The sequence below is a fragment of the Mytilus galloprovincialis genome, chromosome 3 (genome assembly GCF_965363235.1).
Source record: "Mytilus galloprovincialis chromosome 3, xbMytGall1.hap1.1, whole genome shotgun sequence".
Taxonomy (NCBI): Eukaryota; Metazoa; Mollusca; class Bivalvia; order Mytilida; family Mytilidae; genus Mytilus; species Mytilus galloprovincialis.
In genome coordinates this window covers 14,976,534-14,999,130 of record NC_134840.1, presented here as the reverse complement: position 1 = coordinate 14,999,130, position 22,597 = coordinate 14,976,534, and the positions used below count along the sequence as shown (strand labels likewise).

Here is a 22,597-nt window from a genome sequence, read left to right as displayed (position 1 = left end):
ACATTCAGAGCATTTTAAAAAAATCACAATTCTGCTGTTTCCATGGCAACGGCAGCCATTTTGAAAATTTCAAAGTCAAAAGTCTGATCTGTACTTGCCAGTTAACAATAATATCAAGTTTTATTAAGTTCAAAGCATTTTGAGAATTTTTGACTTTTTTGCAGTTTCCATGGCAACGGTGGCCATTTTGAAAATTCCAAAGTCAAAAGTATCATCCAGACTTGCCAGTCAACAATCATATTAAGTTTGATCAATTTAGGAGCATTTTGAAATTTTTGAAATATTTGGTCCTGTATCCATGGTAACAGAAGAGTTCCAATGATTGTCAAAATCATTCAAAAGCTGTATATAGTGGACAACTATATTGTGTAAAAATTTGATGATTTCAAGTTCTAGCATACAAAAATTATTTACCAAACTCTGAGGTTTTTAGAGCATTTTGACACTTATGCACTGTTTCCATGGAAACGGCAGACATTTTGGAAATTCCAACGCCAAATTACGCATCTACCAAAGTTGCTCATCGTTACTATGAAGTTTCAAAAAATTTGGAGCATTTTGAAATTTTTGAAATTTTTGGGGTAGTTTCCATGGCAACATAGTGGTTCCAATGATTGCCAATATCATCCAAAACCAATATATGGCTGGCACCTACATTGTGATAAAATATGATGATTCTGAGTTTAAGCATCTCTAAATTATTCACAAAACCAAAAACTGGAATTTTTCACAATTGTTCCGTTTCCATGGAAACGGCAGCCATTTTTTATGGTCTTAGACCCTACTGCAACCCGAAATTTTGTGTTCCTCCTTATAGTGAATTATCATTAAGATTGGTTCCATTTTACTCCAAAAAACCTGTCGGACAAAAAAAGGTGGAAGAATAATAATAACTAGAATTGCCATTGCAAGCAATAGCGGATGTCACCCTTCCCCCTATTGCCACTAAGCGGCAGCCATTTCAAACTTGTTTAACAGTAAATGCACAAATATGCATGGCTATACATCTTTTTGTAAATTTTCAGTATATTCAGAGCATTTTAAAGTATTTCACATTTATACCTTTTCCATGGCAACGGCAGCCATTTTGAAAATTTCAAAGTCAAAAGTCTCATCTTAACTTGTCAGTTCTCAATAATATCAAATTTCAGTAAGTTAAAACCATTTTGAGAATTTTTGACATTTTTGCAGTTTCCATGGCAACCGTGGCCATTTTGGAAGTTCCAACTTCAAAAGTCATATCTAGACTTGACAGTTAACAATCATATCAAGTTTCATCAATTTTGAAGCATTCTGAAATTTTTGCTCCTGTATCCATGGTAACATAGTAGTTCCAATGATTATCAAAATCATTCAAAAAACATTTTGAAAATTCCAAAGTCAAAAGTCTCATCTATACATGCAAGTTAACAATAATATTAAGTTTCATAAAGTTTGGAGCATTTTGAAAATATTTGACATTTCCGCAGTTTCCATGGCAACGGTGGCCATTTTGGAAATTCCAACTTCAAAAGTCTCATTCAGACTTGTCAGTGTACAATCCTATTAAGTTTCATCAATTTTGGAGCATTTTGAAATTTTTGAAATTTTTGACATTTGGGATGGTTCCTATGGCAACAGAGACCGTTCCCAAAATTGAATGGCATATACCACATTGGTACATGGGAGGGACCATACCATCAAAGTTTCAATCAATTTGACCTACCATTTTAAGAAAGTAAATGCCACTTGAAGGTTTTTAGACCATTTTGACCTGTTTTGCATTGTTTCCATGGTAACGGCAGACATTTTCGAAATTGCAACACCAAATTCCACATCTACCAATGTTGCTCATCATTACTGTGAAGTTTTATAAAATTTGGAGCATTTCCATATTTTTGAAATTTTTGGTGTAGTATCCATGGCAACATAGCAGTTCCAATGATTGCCAAAATCATCCAAAACCAGTATATGCCCGGCACCTACATTGTATCAAAATATAATGATTCTAAGTTAAAGCATTTCCAAATAATTCATCAAAACCAAAAACTGGAATTTTCCATTATTTTTCGGTTTCCATGGTGATGGCAGCCATTTTTTAGTTCCAAAGTTGCACTGCAACTTGAAAGTCAGGGTTCCTTGTTATAGTGCACCATCATTCAGATTGGTTCCTTTGGCTCTGAGAAAACTGCCGGACAAAACTAGGTGGAAGAATAATAATAATAATAATAATAATAATAGTGAAAAAGAAACAGAGGAATAGCAATATGTCACCCGACATTGTCGATCGGGTGACATAACTAGAATTGCCATTGCAAGCAATAGCGGATGTCACCCTTCCCCTATTGCCACTAAGCGGCATCCGTTTGAAAACAATTTAACAGTGAATGCAGATCAACGCATTGCGATATATCTTTCTGTAAATTTTCAGTACCATTTGAGCATTGTCAAAAGTTTCACATTTCTTCTGTTTCCATGGCAACAGCAGCCATTTTGAAAATTCCGAAGTCAAAAGTCTCATCTATACATGCCAGTTAACAATTATATTAAGTTTCATTAAGTTTGGAGCATTTTGGAAATATTTGATATTTCTGCAGATTCCATGGCAACAGTGGCCATTTTGGAAATTCCAACTTCAAAAGTCTCATGCAGATTTTACAGTCAACAAATATATTACGTTTCATCAATTTTGGAGCATTTTGAAATTTTTGAAATTTTTGACATTTTGGCTGGTTTCTATGGTAACAGATACCATTCCAAATTTCTAATGGCAGATACCACATTGGTACATGGGAGGGAACATACCATCAAAGTTTCAATGGATTTGACCTACCATTTTAAGAAAGTAAATGCCACTTTAAGGTTTTTGAAGCATTTTGACCATTTTCGACTTGTTTCCATGGTAACGGCAGACATTTTCGAAATTCCAACGCCAAATTGCACATCTACCAATGTTGCTCATCGTTACTATGAAGTTTTAAAAAATTTGGAGCATTTTGATATTTTTTAAATTTTTGGTGCAGTTTCCATGGCAACATAGTAGTTCCAATGATTGGCAAAATCATCCAAAACCAGTATATGGCTGGCACCTACATTGTATCAAAATATGATGATTCTGAGTTTAAGAATCTCCAAATTATTCACCAAAACCAAAAACTGGAATTTTTCACAATTATTCTGTTTCCATGGAAACGGCAGCCATTTTTTATGGTCTTAGACCCACCTGCACCCCGAAATTTTTTGTTCCACCTTATAGTGAATTATCATTAAGATTGGTTCCATTTCACTCCAAAAAACATGCCGGACAAAATAGGTGGAAGTATAATAATAATAATACAGAAAAAGAAACAGAGGAAAAGCAATATGTCACCCGACATTGTCGATCGGGTGACATAACTAGAATTGCCATTGCAAGCAATAGCGGATGTCACCCTTCCCCCCATTGCCACTAAGCGGCAGCCATTTCAAAACAACTTAACAGTGAATGCAGATCTATGAATTGTGATATATCGTTCTGTAAATTTTCAGTACAATAAGAGCATTATCAAAAGTTTCATATTTCTGCTGTTTCCATGGTAACGGCAGCCATTTTGAAAATTCCAAAGTCAAAAGTCGCATCTATACATGCCAGTTGACACTAATATTAAGTTTCATTAAGTTTGGAGCATTTTGAAAATATTTGACATTTCTGCAGTTTCCATGGCAACGGTGGCCATTTTGGAAATTCCAACTCCAAAAGTCTCATGCAGACTTGACAGTCAACAACCATATCAAGTTTCATTACTTTGATGAGCATTTTGAAATTTTTTTAATTTTTGACATTTTGGCTGGTTTCTATGGTAACACAGACCATTCCAAATTTTTAATGGCAGATACCACATTGGTACATGGGAGGGAACATACCATCAGAGTTTCAATGGATTTGACCTACCATTTTAAGAAAGTAAATGGCACTTTTTAAGGTTTTTAAAGCGTTTTGACCATTTTTGCCTTGTTTCCATGGTAACACAAGACATTTTCGAAATTCCAATGCCAAATTCCACATCTACCAAAGTTGCTCATCGTTATGCTAAAGTTTCAAAAAATTTGGAGCAATTTGATATTTTGGAAATTTTTGGTGTAGTTTCCATGGCAACATAGTAGTTCCAATGATTGTCAAAATCATCCAAAACCAGTATATAGTGGGCACCTACATTGTATCAAAATATAATGATTCTGATTTTAAGCATATCCGAATAATTCATTAAAACCAAAAACTGGATTTTTTCACAATTGTTCTGTTTCCATGGTAACGGCAGCCATTTTTTAGTTCCAAAGTTGCACTGCAACTCGAAAGTCAGGGTTCCTTGTTATAGTTAACTATCATTAAGATGGGTTCCATTGGCTCCGAGAAAACTGCTGGACAAAATTAGGTGGAAGAAAAATAATAATAATAGGGAAAAAGAAACAGAGGAAAAGCAATATGTCACCCGACATTGTCGATCGGGTGACATAACTAGAATTGCCATTGCAAGCAATAGCGGATGTCACCCTTCCCCCTATTGCCACTAAGCGGCAGCCATTTCAAAATTGTTTACCAGTGAATGCACATATATACATGGCAATACATCTTTTTGTACATTTTTAGTACATTCAGAGCATTTTATAAAATTTCACATTTTTGCTGTTTCCATGGCAACGGCAGCCATTTTGAAAATTCCAAAGTCAAAAGTCTCATCTATACATGCGAGTTAACAATAATATTAAGTTTCATAAAATTTGGAGCATTATGAAAATATTTGACATTTCCGCAGTTTCCATGGCAACGTTGGCCATTTTGGAAATTTCAACTTCAAAAGTTTCATGCAGACTTGACAGTCAACAATCATAGTAAGTTTCATTACTTTTTGAGCATTTTAAAATTTTTGAAATTTTTGACATTTTGGCTGGTTTCTATGGTTACACAGACAATTCCAAATTTCTAATGGCAGATACCACATTGGTACATGGGAGGGAACATACCATCAGAGTTTCAATGGATTTGACCTACCCTTTTAAGAAAGTAAATGCCACTTTTAGGTGTTTTTGGACCATTTTGACCATTTTTGCATTGTTTCCATGGAAACGGCAGACATTTGGGAAATTCCAACGCCAAATTCCACATCTACCAATGTTGCTCATCGTTACTGTGAAGTTTCATTAAATTTGGAGCATTTCCATATTTTGGAAATTTTTGGTGTAGTATCCATGGCAACATAGCAGTTCCAATGATTGCCAAAATCATCCCAAAACCAGTGTATAGTGGGCACCTACATTGTATCAAAATCTAAAGATTTTAAGCATAACCATTCTCAAATAATTGGCCGAACTCAAAAATTATGTTTTTTCACTATTTTTCTGTTTCCATGGTGATGGCAGCCATTTTTTAGTTCCAAAGTTGCACTGCAACTGGAAAGTCAGGGTTCCTTGTTATAGTGCACCATCATTCAGATTGGTTCCTTTGGCTCCAAAAAAACTGCCGGACAAAATTAGGTGGAAGAAAAATAATAATAACTAGATTTGTAATTGCTAGCAATAACGGATGGCACCCTCGTTCCCCCATTGCCAGGCGAGTGGCAGCCATTTTGGAAATTCCAAAGTCAAAGAGTGCATCTACACCTGCAAGTTATCATTTTTGCAAAATTTCATTAAGTTTGGAGCATTTTGAAATTTTGGACAATTTTGCTGTTTCCATGGTTTACGGCGGCCATTTTGGAAATTCCAACTTCAAAATGCAACTCTGCACATGGCAGTTACTATTCCTATAAAGTTTCATCCAGTTTGCAGCATAATTTTTTTTTTGAAATTTTGAACATTTGTGCTGCATCCATGGTTACAGTAGATAATTCCAAAATTCTAAAAGCAGACATCTCATTGCCACATGTCATGTTATATACCAATACAGTTTCATTTACTTTGGTGCACTACTCTCTGAGAAAATGCTGATTTTATGCATTCTTCCATAGGGTCAATGCAAAACTTGGCCCCAGTTTCCATGACAACGGCGGCCATTTTGAATATTCCAAAGTCAAAACCCCGCTACAATTTTTGCCCTCCATAATCATATACCATTTAATGTCTCTAGAATAAATTTAACATTGATGTTCTGGAATGTTCTGTGAAAATTCAAAGCTTTGACCTTTTTGCATTGTTTCCATGGTAACAACAGATATTTTGGAAATTCCAACGCCAAATTCCACATCTTCCAATGTTGCTCATCGTTACTGTGAAGTTTCATGAAGTTTGGAGCATTTTGATATTTTTGAAATTTTTTGTGTAGTTTCCATGGCAACATAGTAGTTCCAATGAGTGCCAAAATCATCCAATACCTGTATATGGCCGGCACCTACATTGTATCAAAATATAATGTTTCTGAGTGAAAGCATATCAAAACAGTTTACCAAAAGAAAAAAATGGATTTTTTCACATTTGTTCTGTTTCCATGGAAACGGTAGCCATCTTGAACCATTCCATGCTTACTGCAACTCTGCATTTGGGGGTCCTTACTATAGTAGAGTTCCATCAACATTGGTTCATTTGATTTTGAGAAATCACCTGGACAAAATTTGTTGCAAGAAGAAAAATAATAAGAAAAAAAAGAAACGTAGAATAACAATATGTCACCCCAACTCCGTTGAGGGTGCCATAACTAGAATTGCCATTGCAAGCAATAGCGGATGTCACCCTTCCCCTATTGCCACTAACCGGCAGCCATTTCAAAATGGTTTAACAGTGAATGCACATATATTTATGGCAATACATCTTTCTGTAAATTTTCAGTACATTCAGAGCATTTTAAAAAAAAATACATTTCTCCTGTTTCCATGGCAACGGCAGCCATTTTGAAAATTTCAAAGTCAAAAGTATCATCTGTACTTGGCAGTTAACAATAATATCAAGTTTCATTAAGTTCAAAGCATTTTGAGAAATTTTGACTTTTTTGCAGTTTCCATGGCAACGGTGGCCATTTTGGAAATTCCAAAGTCAAAAGTCTCATCCAGACTTGCCAGTCAACTATCATATTAAGTTTCATCAATTTTGGAGCATTTTGAAATTTTTGAAACATTTGATCCTGTATCCATGGTAACAGAGTAGTTCCAATGATTGTCATAATCATTCAAAACCTGTATATAGTAGACAACTATATTGTATAAAAATTTGATGATTTTAAGTTCGAGCATACCAAAGTTATTCACCAAACCCGGAAGTTTTTGGAGCATTTTGACCTTTTTGCATTGTTTCCATGGAAACGGCAGACATTTTGGAAATTCCAACGCCAATTTCCACATCTACCAAAGTTGCTCATCGTTATGCTAGAATTTCAAAAAATTTGGAGCATTTTCATATTTTTGAAATTTTTGGTGTAGTATCCATGGCAACATAGTAGTTCCAATGATTGCCAAAATCATCCCAAACCAGTATATGGGTGGCACCTTCATTGTATTAAAATATGATGATTCTGAGTTTAAGCATCTCCAAATTATTCCAAAAAAACAAAAAGTGGAATTTTTCACAATTGTTCCGTTTCCATGGAAACGGCAGCCATCTTTTATGGTCTTAGACCCTACTGCAACCCGCAATTTTGTGTTCCCTATTATACTTAACTATCATTAAGATTGGTTCCATTGGCTCCGAGAAAAGTGGCGGACAAAATAGTTGGAAGAATAATAATAACTAGAATTGCCATTGCAAGCAATAGCGGATGTCACCCTTCCCCTCATTGCCACTAAGCGGCACCCATTTTAAAACAACTTAACAGTGAATGCAGATCTATGAATTGCGATATATCTTTCTGTAAATTTTCAATACAATAACAGCATTGTCAAAAGTTTCACATTTCTGCTGTTTCCATGGCAACGGCAGCCATTTTGAAAATTCCGAAGTCAAAAGTCTCATCTATACATGCCAGTAAACAATAATATTAAGTTTCATTAAGTTTGGAGCATTTTGAAAATATTTGACATTTCTGCAGTTTCCATGGCAACGGTAGCCATTTTGGAAATTCCAACTTCAAAAGTCTCATGCAGACTAGACAGTCAACAAATATATTAAGTTTCATCAAGTTTGAAGCATTTTGAAGTTTTTGAAATTTTTGACATTTTGGCTGGTTTCTATGGTAACACAGACCATTCCAAATTTTTAATGGCAGATACTCCATTGGTACATGGAAGGGAACATACCATCAGAGTTTCAATGAATTTGACCTACCATTTTAAGGAAGTAAATGCCACTTTTAAGGTTTTTTAAAGCGTTTTGACCATTTTTGCCTTGTTTCCATGGTAACACAAGACATTTTCAAAATTCCAACGCCAAATTGCACATCTACCAATGTTGCTCATCGTTCCTGTGAAGTTTCATTAAATTTGGAGCATTTTGATATTTTTGAAATTTTTGGTGTAGTATCCATGGCAACATAGTAGTTCCAATGAATGCCAAAAATCATCCAAAACAAGTATATAGTGGGCACCTACATTGTATCAAAATATAATGATTCTAAGTCTAAGCATCTCCAAATAATTCCCTAAAACCAAAAAGTGGAATTTTTCACAATTGTTCCGTTTCCATGGTAACGGCAGCCATTTTTAATGGTCCTATGACCTACTGCAACCCGAAATTTTGTGTTCCTCATTATAGTTGACTATCACTAAGATTGGTTCCATTGCCTTCAAAAAATCTGCCGGACAAAAATCATTGGAAGAATAAGAATAATAACTAGAATTGCCATTGCAAGCAATAGCGGATGTCACCCTTCCCCCAATTGCCACTAAGTTGCAGCCATTTCAGAATCGTTTAACAGTGAATGCACATATGTGCATTGCAGTACATCTTTCTGTAAATTTTCAGTACATTCAGAGCATTTTAGAAAATTTCACATTTTTGCTGTTTCCATGGCAACGGCAGCCATTTTGAAAATTCCGAAGTCAAAAGTCTCATCTATACATGCAAGTTTACAATAATATTAAGTTTCATTAAGTTTGGAGCATTTTGAAAATATTTGACATTTTTGCAGTTTCCATGGCAACGGTGGCCATTTTGGAAATTCCAACTTCAAAAGTCTCATGCAGACTTGCCAGTTTACAATCATATTAAGTTTTATCAAATTTGGAGCATTTTGAAATTTTTGAAATTTTTGACATTTGTGATGGTTCCTATGGCAACAGAGACCGTTCCCAAATTTTAATGGCATATACCACATTGGTACATGGGAGGGACCATACCATCAAAGTTTCGATCCATTTGACCTACCATATTAAGAAAGTAAATGCCACTTTTAGGTGTTTTTGGACCATTTTTACCATTTTTGCATTGTTTCCATGGAAACAGCAGACATTTTGGAAATTCCAACACCAAATTCCACATCTACCAATGTTGCTCATCGTTACTGTGAAGTTTCATAAAATTTGGAGCATTTCCATATTTTTGAAATTTTTTGTGTAGTATCCATGGCAACATAGCAGTTCCAATGATTGCCAAAATCATCCAAAACCAGTATATGCCCGGCACCTACATTGTATCAAAATATAATGATTCTAAGTTAAAGCATTTCCAAATAATTCATCAAAACCAAAAACTGGAATTTTCCATTATTTTTCAGTTTCCATGGTGATGGCAGCCATTTTTTAGTTCCAAAGTTGCACTGCAACTGGAAAGTCAGGGTTCCTTGTTATAGTGCACCATCATTTAAATTGGTTCCTTTGGCTCTGAGAAAACTGCCGGACAAAACTAGGTGGAAGAAAAATAATAATAATAATAATAACTAGAATTGCCATTGCAAGCAATAGCGGATGTCACCCTTCCCCCAATGGCCACTAAGCGGCAGCCATTTCAAAATTGTTTAACAGTGAATGCACATATATGCATTGCAGTACATCTTTATGTAAATTTTCAGTACATTGAGAGCATTTTAGAAAATTTCACATTTTTGCTGTTTCCATGGCAACGGCAGCCATTTTGAAAATTCCAAAGTCAAAAGTCTCATCTATACATGCAAGTTAACAATAATATTAAGTTTCATAAAGTTTGGATCATTTTGAAAATATTTGACATTTCCGCAGTTTCCATGGCAACGGTGGCCATTTTGGAAATTCCAACTTCAAAAGTCTCATTCATACTTGTCAGTGTACAATCCTATAAAGTTTCATCAATTTTGGAGCATTTTGAAATTTTTGAAATTTTTGACATTTGGGATGGTTCCTATGGCAACAGAGACCGTTCCCAAAATTGAATGGCATATACCACATTGGTACATGGGAGGGACCATACCATCAAAGTTTCAATGAATTTGACCTACCATTTTAAGAAAGTAAATGCCACTTGAAGGTTTTTAGACCATTTTGACCTGTTTTGCATTGTTTCCATGGTAACGGCAGACATTTTCGAAATTGCAACACCAAATTCCACATGTACCAATGTTGCTCATCATTACTGTGAAGTTTTATAAAATTTGGAGCATTTCCATATTTTTGAAATTTTTGGTGTAGTATCCATGGCAACATAGCAGTTCCAATGATTGCCAAAATCATCCAAAACCAGTATATGCCCGGCACCTACATTGTATCAAAATATAATGATTCTAAGTTAAAGCATTTCCAAATAATTCATCAAAACCAAAAACTGGAATTTTCCATTATTTTTCGGTTTCCATGGTGATGGCAGCCATTTTTTAGTTCCAAAGTTGCACTGCAACTGGAAAGTCAGGGTTCCTTGTTATAGTGCACCATCATTCAGATTGGTTCCTTTGGCTCTGAGAAAACTGCCGGACAAAACTAGGTGGAAGAATAATAATAATAATAATAATAATAATAGTGAAAAAGAAACAGAGGAATAGCAATATGTCACCCGACATTGTCGATCGGGTGACATAATAATAGTGAAAAAGAAACAGAGGAATAGCAATATGTCACCCGACATTGTCGATCGGGTGACATAACTAGATTTGCCATTGCAAGCAATAGCGGATGGCACCCTTCCCCCATTGCCAGGCCAGCGACAGCCATTTACAAAATGTTTGCTGTTTCCATGGCAACGGCGGTCATTTTGAAAATTCCAAACTCAAAAGTCAAGTCAACATAAGCTAGGCAACATTTATTATGATTTCATTAAATTTAAAGCATTTTCAAGTTTTTCATATTTTTGCTGTTCCCATGGTAACGGCTGCCATTTTGAATATTCCAAAGTCAAACCGCCGCTGCAATTTTGTCCCTCCATTATCATGTACAATTTAATGTTTCTAGAATAAATTTAACATTGATGTTCTGGAATGTTCTATGAAAATTCAAAGTTTTGACCTTTTTGCATTGTTTCCATGGTAACAACAGATATTTTGGAAATTCCAACGCCAAATTCAACATCTTCCAATGTTGCTCATCGCTGCTGTGAAGTTTCATTAAGTTTTGAGCATTTTGATATTTTGGAAATTTTTGGTGTAGTTTCCATGGCAACATAGTAGTTCCAATGAGTGTCAAAATCATCCAATACCTGTATATAGTGGGCACCTACATTGTATTAAAAAATAATGATTCTGAGTTTAAGCATAACCAAACAGTTCACCAAAACAAAAAACTGGATTTTTTCACATTTGTTTCGTTTCCATGGCAACGACAGCCATCTTGATGGTGCCATACCCCACTGCACTATAGAATGTGGTGGTCAACATTATGGTATAGTTCCACCAAAATTGTTCAAGCCAATTTTGAGAAATAGTATGGACAAAAAAGTGTGGAAGAATAAATATAATAAAAACTAGATATGTAATTGCTAGCAATAACGGATGGCACCCTTCCCCTATTGCCAGGTGAGCGGCGGCCATTTAGAAAATTCCAAACTCAAAAGTCAAGTCTACATAAGCTAGGCAACATTTGTTATAAGTTTCCTTAAATTTGAAGCATTTTGAAGTTTTTCATATTTTTGCTGTTTCCATGGTAACGGCGGCCATTTTGAATATTCCAAAGTCAAACCCATGCTGCATTTTTTGCCCTCCATAATAATATACCATTTAATGTCTCTAGACTAAATTTAACATTGATGTTCTGGAATGTTCTGTGAAAATTCAAAGTTTTGACCTTTTTGCATTGTTTCCAAGGTAACAACAGATATTTTTGAAATTCCAACGCCAAATTCCACATATTCCAATGTTGCTCATCGTTACTGTGAAGTTTCCTGAAGTTTGGAGCATTTTGAGAATTTCGAAATTTTTGGTGTAGTTTCCATGGCAACATAGTAGTTCCAATGATCACCAAAATCATCCAACACCTGTATATAGTGGGCACCTACATTGTATTAAAATATAATGATTCTGAGATAAAGCATATCCAAACAGTTCACCAAAACAAAAAACTGGATTTTTTCACATTTGTTTTGTTTCCATGGTAACGGTAGCCATCTTGAACCATTCCATGCTTCCTGCAACTCTGCACCTGGGGGTCCTTACTATAGTAGAGTTCCATCAACATTGGTCCATTGGATTTCGAGAAATCACCTGGACAAAATTTGTTGCAAGAAAAATAATAATAACTAGAATTGCCATTGCAAGCAATAGCGGATGTCACCCTTCCCCCAATGGCCACTAAGCGGCAGCCATTTCAAAATTGTTTAACAGTGAATGCACATATATATATGCATTGCAGTACATCTTTCTGTAAATTTTCAGTACATTGAGAGCATTTTAGAAAATTTCACATTTTTGCTGTTTCCATGGCAACGGCAGCCATTTTGAAAATTCCAAAGTCAAAAGTCTCATCTATACATGCCAGTCAACAATAATATTAAGTTTCATTAAGTTTGGAGCATTTTGAAAATATTTGACATTTCTGCAGTTTCCATGGCAACGGTGGCCATTTTGGAAATTCCAACTCCAAAAGTCTCATGCAGACTTGACAGTCAACAATTATATTAAGTTTCATAACTTTTTGAGCATTTCGAAATTTTTGAAATTTTTGACATTTTGGCTGGTTTCTATGGTTACACAGACCATTCCAAATTTCTAATGGCAGATACCACATTGGTACATGGGAGGGACCATACCATCAAAGTTTCAAACAATTTGACATACCATTTTAAGAAAGTAAATGCCACTTTAAGGTTTTTGGACCATTTTGACCTGTTTTGCATTGTTTCCATGGTAACGGCAAACATTTTCGAAATTCCAACGCCAAATTCCACCTCTGCCAATGTTGCTCATCGTTACTGTGAAGTTTCATAAAATTTGGAGCATTTCCATATTTTTGAAATTTTTGATGTAGTATCCATGACAACATAGCAGTTCCAATGATTGCCAAAATCATCCAAAACCAGTATATGCCCGGCACCTACATTGTATCAAAATATAATGATTTTAAGTTAAAGCATTTCCAAATAATTCATCAAAACCAAAAACTGGAATTTTCCATTATTTTTCGGTTTCCATGGTGATGGCAGCCATTTTTTAGTTCCAAAGTTGCACTGCAACTGGAAAGTCAGGGTTCCTTGTTATAGTGCACCATCATTCAGATTGGTTCCTTTGGCTCTGAGAAAACTGCCGGACAAAATTAGGTGGAAGAATAATAATAACTAGAATTGCCATTGCAAGCAATAGCGGATGTCACCCTTCCCCCCATTGCCACTAAGCGGTAGCCATTTCAAAAACTTTTAACAGTGAATGCACATATTTGCATGGCAATACATCTTTCTGTAAATTTTCAGTACATTCAGAACATTTTCGAAAATTTCACTTTTTTGCTGTTTCCATGGTAACGGCAGCCATTTTGAAAGTTTCAAAGTCAAAAGTCTCATCTCTACTTGCCAGTTAACAATAATATCAAGTTTCATAAAGTTCAAAGCATTTTAAAAATGTTTGACTTTTTTGCAGTTTCCATGGCAACGGTGGCCATTTTGGAAATTTCATCTTCAAAAGTCCCATCCAGACTTGCCAGTCTACAAACATATTAAGTTTCATCAATTTTGGAGCATTTTATAATTTTTGAAAATTTTGACATTTGTGATGGTTCCTATGGCAACAGAGACCATTCCCAAAATTTAATGGCATATACCACATTGGTACATTGGAGGGACCATACCATCAAAGTTTCGTTAAATTTGACCTACCATTTTAAGAAAGTAAATGCCACTTTAAGGTTTTTGGACCATTTTGACCTGTTTTGCATTGTTTCCATGGTAACGGCAGACATTTTCAAAATTCCAACGCCAAATTCCAATTCTACCAATGTTGCTCATCGTTACAGTGAAGTTTTATAAAATTTGGAGCATTTCCATATTTTGGAAATTTTTGGTGTAGTATCCATGGCAACATAGCAGTTCCAATGATTGCCAAAATCATCCCAAAGCAGTATATAGTGGGCACCTACATTGTATTAAAATCTAAAGATTTTAAGGTTAAGCATTCTCAAACAATTCACCTAACTCCAAAATTATATTTTTTCACCATTTTTCCGTTTCCATGGTGATGGCAGCCATTTTTTTAGTGCCAATATTGAAAAGCAACAGGAAAGTCAGGGTTCCTTGTTATAGTGCACCATCATTCAGATTGGTTGCTTTGGCTCTGAGAAAGCGAGCGGACAAAATTAGGTGGAAGAAAAATAATAATAATAATAATAATAGGGAAAAAGAAACAGAGGAAAAGCAATATGTCACCCGACATTGTCGATCGGGTGACATAATAACTAGATTTGCCATTGCAAGCAATAGCGGATGGCACCCACCCCCATTGCCAGGTGAGCGGCAGCCATTTTGAATATTCCAAAGTCAAAGAGCACATCTACAGATGTCTATTAACATTCTTGAAAAGTTTTATCAATTTTGGGGCATTTTGAATTTTTTTGAATTTTTGCTATTTCCATGGTAACGGGTTCCATTTCCAAAATTCCAAAGACAGGTGCCACTTTGGGACATGTCATGTTATATATCCATGAAGTTGTAGAAGGTTTGATTTAATATTCTTGCAGGAAATACAGCTTTAATGTGTTTTTCCATAGGGCCAATGTTAAACTTTTGCCCTGTTTCCATGACAATAGCAGCCATTTTGGAATTTTCTTATATTGTCACAACATCTAGGCATACTAAGGAACCTTACCATAAAGTTTCATCCAGCTAGGTCTTATAATGAAAGATTTAAAATTTGCATTTTTTTTCACATTTCATCAGTTTCCATGGCAACGACGGCCATTTTTTACCATTCCAATGTCTCTTGCACTACTTGACATGGCGGTTCATATTATGGTATAGTTCTATCAACATGGGTCTGACCAATCCAGAGAAATAGTATGGACAAAATGTGTGGAAGAATAAAAATAATAATAATAATAATAACTAGATTTGCCATTGCAAGCAATAGCGGATGGCACCCTTTCCCCATTGCCAGGCCAGCGGCAGCCATTTAGAAAATGTTTGCTGTTTCCATGGCAACGGCGGCCATTTTGAAAATTCGAAACTCAAAAGTTAAGTCTACATAAGCTAGGCAAAATTTGTTATAAGTTTCATTAAATTTAAAGCATTTTGAAGTTTTTCATAATTTTGCTGTTCCCATGGTAACGGCGGCCATTTTGAATATTCCAAAGTCAAACCCCTGCTGCAATTTATTCCCTCCATAATTATATATACCATCATATACCATTTAATGTCTCTAGAATAAATTTAACATTGATGTTCTGGAATGTTCTGTGAAAATTCAAAGTTTTGACCTTTTTGCATTGTTTCCATGGTAAAAATAGATATTTTGGAAATTCCAACGCCAAATTCCACATCTTCCAATGTTGCTCATCGTTACTGTGAAGTTTCATAAAGTTTTGAGCATTTTGATATTTTTGAAATTTTTGGTGCAGTTACCATGGCAACATAGTAGTTCCAATGAGTACCAAAATCATCCAACACCTGTATATAGTGGGCACCTACATTGTATTAAAATATAATGATTCTAAGTTCAAGTCTATCCAAACAGTTCGAGAAAACAAAAACTGGAGATTTTTACATTTTTTTAGTTTCCATGGTAACGGTAGCCATCATGCACATGCCAAAGTCCACTGCACAACTTATCATGATGGTCCTCATTATAGTAGAGTTTAACCAACATTGGTCCATTGGATTCCGAGAAATATGCTGGACAAAATCGGTGGAAGAAAAATAATAAGAAAAAAAAGAAACGTAGAATAACAATACGTCACCCCAACTCCGTTGAGGGTGCCATAAAAAGAAAAAAAAGAAACGAACAATAACAAGATGTCACCCCAACTCCGTTGAGGGTGCCATAACTAGATTTGTAATTGCTAGCAATAACGGATGGCACCCTCCCCCATTGCCAGGTGAGCGGCAGCCAGTTTGAAAATTCCAAAGTCAAATAGTGGATCTACAGATGTCTAGTAACATTTTTGCAAAGTTTCATTAAGTTTGAAGCATTTTGAAATTTTGGATATTTTTGCTGTTTCCATGGTAACGGCGGCCATTTTGAAAATTCCAAACTCAAAAGTCAAGTCTTCATAAGCTAGGCAACATTTGTTATAAGTTTCATTAAATTTAAAGCATTTTGAAGTTTTTCATATTTTTGCTGTTTCCATGGTAACGGCGGCCATTTTTAATATTCCAAAGTCAAACCCCCGCTGCAATTTTTTCCCTCCATAATCATATACCATTTAATGTCTCTAGAATAAATTAAACATTGATGTTCTGGAATGTTCTGTGAAAATTCAAAGTTTTGACCTTTTTGCATTGTTTCCAAGGTAACAACAGATATTTTAAAAATTCCAACGCCAAATTCCACATCTTCCAATGTTGCTCATCGTTACTGTGAAGTTTCATTAAGTTTTGAGCATTTTGATATTTTTGAAATTTTTGGTGTAGTTTCCATGGCAACATAGTAGTTCCAATGAGTACCAAAATCATCCAACACCTGTATATACTGGGCACCTATATTGTATTAAAATATAATGATTCTGAGTTAAAGCATATTCAAACAGTTCACCAAAACAAAAAACTCGATTTTTTCACATTTGTTCCGTTTCCATGGAAACGGCAGCCATCTTGAAAGAGCCAACCCCAAAAAGCAAATCTTCATATGGTGGTTAACATTATGGTATAGTTCCATCTTCTTGGGTCCATTCACATTAGAGTTCCAGACTGGACAAAAATGTGTGGAAGAAAAATAATAAAAACTAGATTTGCAATTGCAAGCAATAGCGGATGGCACCCTTCCCCTATTGCCAGGTGAGCAGTAGCCATGGTAACGGTGGCCATTTTGGCAATTCCAAACTCAAAAGTCAAGTCTACATTAGCTGAGTAACATTTGTTATAAGTTTCAATAAATTTAAAGCATTATGAAGTTTTTTGTATTTTTGCTGTTTCCATGGTAACGGCGGCCATTTTGGAAATTCCAAACTCAAAAGTCAAGTCTACATTAGCTGAACAACATTTGTTATAAGTTTCAATAAATTTGAAGCATTTTGAAGTTTTTTGCATTTTTGCTGTTTCCATGTAAACGGCGGCCATTTTGAATATTCCAAAGTCAAACCCCCGCTGCAATTTTTTCCCTCCATAATCATATACAATCATATACCATTTAATGTCTCTAGAATAAATTAAACATTGATGTTCTAGAATGTTCTGTGAAAATTCAAAGTTTTGACCTTTTTGCATTGTTTCCATGGTAACAACAGCGATTTTGGAAATTCCAACGCCAAATTCCACATCTTTCAATGTTGCTCATCGTTACTGAGAAGTTTCATTAAGTTTGGAACATTTTGAGATTTTTGAATGTTTTGGAGTAGTTTCCATGGCAACATAGTAGTTCCAATGAGTGCCAAAATCATTCAACACCTGTATATAGTGGGCACCTACATTGTATTAAAATATAATGATTCTGAGTTAAATAGTATCCAAATAGTTCACCAAAACAAAAAACTGGATTTTTTCACATTTGTTCCGTTTCCATGGTAACGGCAGCCATCTTGAAAGTGCCACCCCCAAAAAGCAAATCTTCATTTGGTGGTTAATATTATGGTATAGTACCATCTTCTTGGGTCCATTCATATGAGAGTTCCAGACTGGACAAAAATGTGTGGAAGAAAAATAATAAGTAAAAATAAAAAAAACAAAAAGAAACGTAGAATAACAATATGTCACCCAAACTCCGTTTAGGGTGCCATAATAACAAAGAAACGGAGGAAAAGCAATATGTCACCCGACATTGTCGATCGGGTGACATAATAACAAAGAAACGGAGGAATAACAATATGTCACCCGACATTGTCGATCGGGTGACATAATTAATAAAAAAGAAGGCGAGATGTAAATCAATATATTAAAGACAATCATAACCTTAACCAAAATAGTTTTAATTACTTAGATATAACATCGAATGATCATCACTCAACCTGCAACAAAACGCGAACTCAAACATAATTAGATACAAAAGCACCGTAATGACAAAATGTTAAGGTTTGTTTATTTAGCGTTATCCGTTTAAAGTTTAAAGAATTGTTTGAATTTGTTCAGTTGATTGCAATAAATCATCTCTTATTTTTGTTACGTTTCAGTAGAAATAATTGCACTGTCGTTTAATGGAAACAACAGCTATCTTTTTATTGGAGGCAAAATATTTGTGTTGCAATATGAACCCTTTTTCAAAAGAGGGCCGAAAGATACCAGAGGAACGGTCAAACTCAAAAATTGAAAATAAACTGACAACGCCAGGGCTAAAAATTAAAAAGACAAACATACAAATAATAGTACACAAGACACAACATAGAAAACTATATAAAGACTGAGCAACTGATTTCATCTTCACTATTTGGAACTCTTGGTTTAAAAGCTTCATTGTGAGCATCAGCCCTGTATCAAAGAAATCAAGATAGGAAATACAAGCGCAGAAATATCGTATCAATTATACTTCGTATGCAGGCGCTCCTGGAAAGTTGCTACAAAGAGATGGAACGTTCACAATTGGGCAGCTGAAATCATCTAGTTTGTCGTAAAGCTTTGTCTTTTAACCGAACCTGATGGTCAATTTCTAGATGTAAGTAAAGAAATGAGGCAGACTTAACTGTTTCTGTTGTATCCTTTATCTCTAGTTCGATGGGATAGATGTGTTCAACATAGTCACCAAATTTTGAATTATTTAGTGAGAGAATATCATCTATATAGCAGAAAGTAAAGTTAAAGGATATTGCTAACTTATTTTTCTTTCTAAGAAGTTTCGGTATGAAGTCAGACTCGTAATGATAAAGAAACAAGTCGACAAGAAGAAGGGCACAATTGGTTCCCATCCGATAGTTTGTTGAAAAACACGTCCTCCAAATGTAACAAATATGTTGTCAATCAAGAAATCAAGCATCTTGATAATGTCAGTTTCAGGGAATTTTTTGTTTGAATAAGTGTGATCCTTTTCAAAGTAGGATTTATACCCCCTAAGACAAGATACTTGTATCTTCATTTGTCATTCTTTTATTATGAAACGAAGCAATACCAACTCTTTCAATTTGTCTATTAGTTTGGAATGGGGAATACTTTTGTAAAAGAGGGACGAAAGATACCAAAGGGACAGTCAAACTCATAAATCTAAAACAAACTGACAACGCCATGGCTAAAAATGAAAAAGACAAACAGAAAAACAATAGTACACATGACACAACATAGAAAACTAAAGAATAAACAACACGAACCCCACCAAAAACTAGGGGTGATCTCAGGTGCTCCGGAAGGGTAAGCAGATCTACTTGGAAAGTAGAAAAGTCAAATGTTTTGATATTATTGCAAGAGTCTTTGATTGTACAAATGTATGTACTCTAAAGGATCTGTGGATTGTTTTAGTAACCTCATCTGATTCACGCCAACTCTGCAATAGGCAGTTTCACAATAACTTTGGAGTACGGCTTTGTTTGCTGATAAAATAGGTGTTAATAATTTAGAAAGAGGTTTCGTGGAGCACTTGGAAGACCTAGCATATTTGTCATGGAGGTAGGACAAGTGTTTTGTAACATTTGTGTCTTTACAGATTGACGTAGCATGGGCATTGATAAACCCATTCTGTTTCTCATTTCTGAGTTGAATCAATGACCTCACAGCGTTAATCAATTATGAAAGAGTATCTACGTCTTCGTTCTCGCGCTTAGCCCATTGCCTGGCATAATCCTCAACTGAATGCATCAGTATTTTGAATTTGTATTTCCAATTAATAGATTTATGCTCACGATATTTCGGACCTTTGGATAACACAATTCAGAGGGAAGTGTTGTTGACAATGTTGAGGTCACTGGTAATAACGTGGCTAGCCGGATTGATTGATACAGTATTGTATTGTTTTTAACACAATAATATGTTTCCGATATACGTGAACAATTTATGCTGCAGGAAACCACCAGCAAAGTTTTTTTATGCTGCGTTCACACGTCATTCGAATTCCATTCTAATTTGAATAAGTTTAATTCGCATTCGAAACGTTTTACGTCCAACCGTAAATTCTTATTCAAATTGCAATGTGCGTAAAATACGCTTAACTGTCCGAACGACGTTAACTTTTAATTCGTATTACCAAAACTCTATTTCTAATGCAAATTAGCCAATTCAAATCAATTCGAATTAAAAAAAGAAGAGTGTGTGAATGCGATTAGCGAATTCGATTCACATCCGGTTCGAATTTAATTGAATTAAATGTACGTTTGAACAAGGCACTAATCAAGTAAAACGGTTGTCCAAAAGATACACTTTGTGATACATTAATACGAAAAAATGGGATAATACATAGTCTAAAAACAAATACAAATTCAAGCAATGTTTGTATAGACAAAAGTCAAATAAACGTTGATTATTGAATCATCATTATAAGTAATTTATATTTTTATGGCAATTTGGGAATCTGGATAAAGCAAGGTAGCATTTGTATAGACAACAGACAGCTACCGATTTTCACAAATAAAATGACGTAATGAAGTCGCTACTGCTATCATTGCATCACCCTCTATGCGAATGTCACCAGAACACAATCGGTAAAACAAAATATGAAACAAGTTCCATAGTATCTTTTGAGATTTAATACCGTGAAAACATGTCGCAAGTGTGTTTAGACACAGACGCATCTAATCGACGCCAATGATTCTTTCTCATATTTAAGTCGGAGCAGTTTTTCTGGTTTCACGTTGGTCATATATTTAAGGTAGATCATAAGTAAATGTTTTTTTAGACAGATTTTTTAAATAATTTGCCAAAATGAAGATTTTAATATGCTTTTTTTTTTTAAATATAATAAAAAGAATGGGTCACTGTGCTATTTTTTATGCTTTTAGTCGTTGAAAATTGCCTAAATTTGGTTAGTTTGTTCATGAAAAAACACATAAGAGTGCATACAAATTTTTCTATGAGATGAATTTTGAAATAAATTGTGAGAAGATAGGTTTCATAATATGTTTTAAGAAAATAAAAAGAAAACATGGTGTCATCGAACTTGTTTTCTTTCCAGAAGTAAAAATACAAAATTTCGCTATTAGCCCAGTATAAATTTTGTACTAAAATAGTTATCTCCCCTTAAAGGGCTCATTTGAAAAAAAAAAGATTTTTAGAACCAAAAAAATTATTATTTGTTAAAATATTTTGAATAATACAATAAATTAACAAGTTGTCCTTAACTAACAGTCTAACCATTAAATTGTATATCTGTTTCCAAATTTGCTGAGTTGGGCAAATAACTAGACCGATTTTGTACTGTGATTGTACAATCCAAGATGGCGGTATACCATGAATCTACCTTAAGTTTGCAGTCGTCCATCAGTGTCAATATCGAGAAAAAATATCATGCATATAAAGCAAACTTCTTATTCCGCTTAATCTGAAGATAAGTTGAAAGTCATATCAATTCCTGGACTGATATTGAATTAGATATAAGTAGAAACCCCACATTTATTGGACTCCGGTTGAGGCATTTTTCGATCACTTTTAGAATATTAATAATTACCGAGTAATCAGAGGAATCAATATTCGAAAATAACCTATTGTCTGCAATATAACTTATATCCTCATTGTTGTTATGCAGGTTTATTCCAGTAGGAGGTTCAATGACAGTTTCAGTCTGGAAAGTAAAATAAACATTCAAATCAGTTTAGAGAAAGGCCAAATTTGAAGGTTCGATAAAAGTTATGATAATAAACAAATTGGAAGATATGTTAAGATTCATTCCAGGTTATGATTGCGACTAAGTTTTCATTCTATAAATCCTTTTATATATTTTGTGTTTTTCATAGTAACTCGTTTTGGTATTACGTATATTTATCTGTCAACGGAATGCAACTTATATAGGTAATTTGTTTGGACGTTTATTTTGATTTTGCATTTATGTAAAGAATTTGTCACTGATTTTATAGTGTGGGTGTTTCCATATTTAAATGGCATATACGTGATCTTGTCGCTGTGCTGAAGACCCATGTTTTCTGCTCATTCATCAGGTTGTTGTCTCTTAAAAACATTCCCCGTTTGACCTCTCAATTTTATTGATATCAATAAAAAAAGTCCTTACCTATGCACTATGGTATTCTTAAAAAAAGTTTTCTTAATTTCTCAGTGGCTTTGTGAATGAAAGATGATGAATCAGCATCCGTAATTGTACTTATTCAATATCACATCATCATTA

General features: G+C 34.7%; 1 protein-coding gene across 1 annotated transcript in view; it reads right to left on the bottom strand.

Annotated features, from left to right (window-relative positions):
• LOC143066216 (uncharacterized) overlaps positions 1-22,597 on the bottom strand; it is a 300,444-nt gene that overhangs the window by 270,147 nt on the left and 7,700 nt on the right. Inside the window, exon 7 of the mRNA XM_076239215.1 lies at positions 21,926-22,039. Coding sequence (XP_076095330.1) covers positions 21,926-22,039 — 114 coding nt within the window. The remainder of the gene's footprint in view (positions 1-21,925; positions 22,040-22,597) is intronic.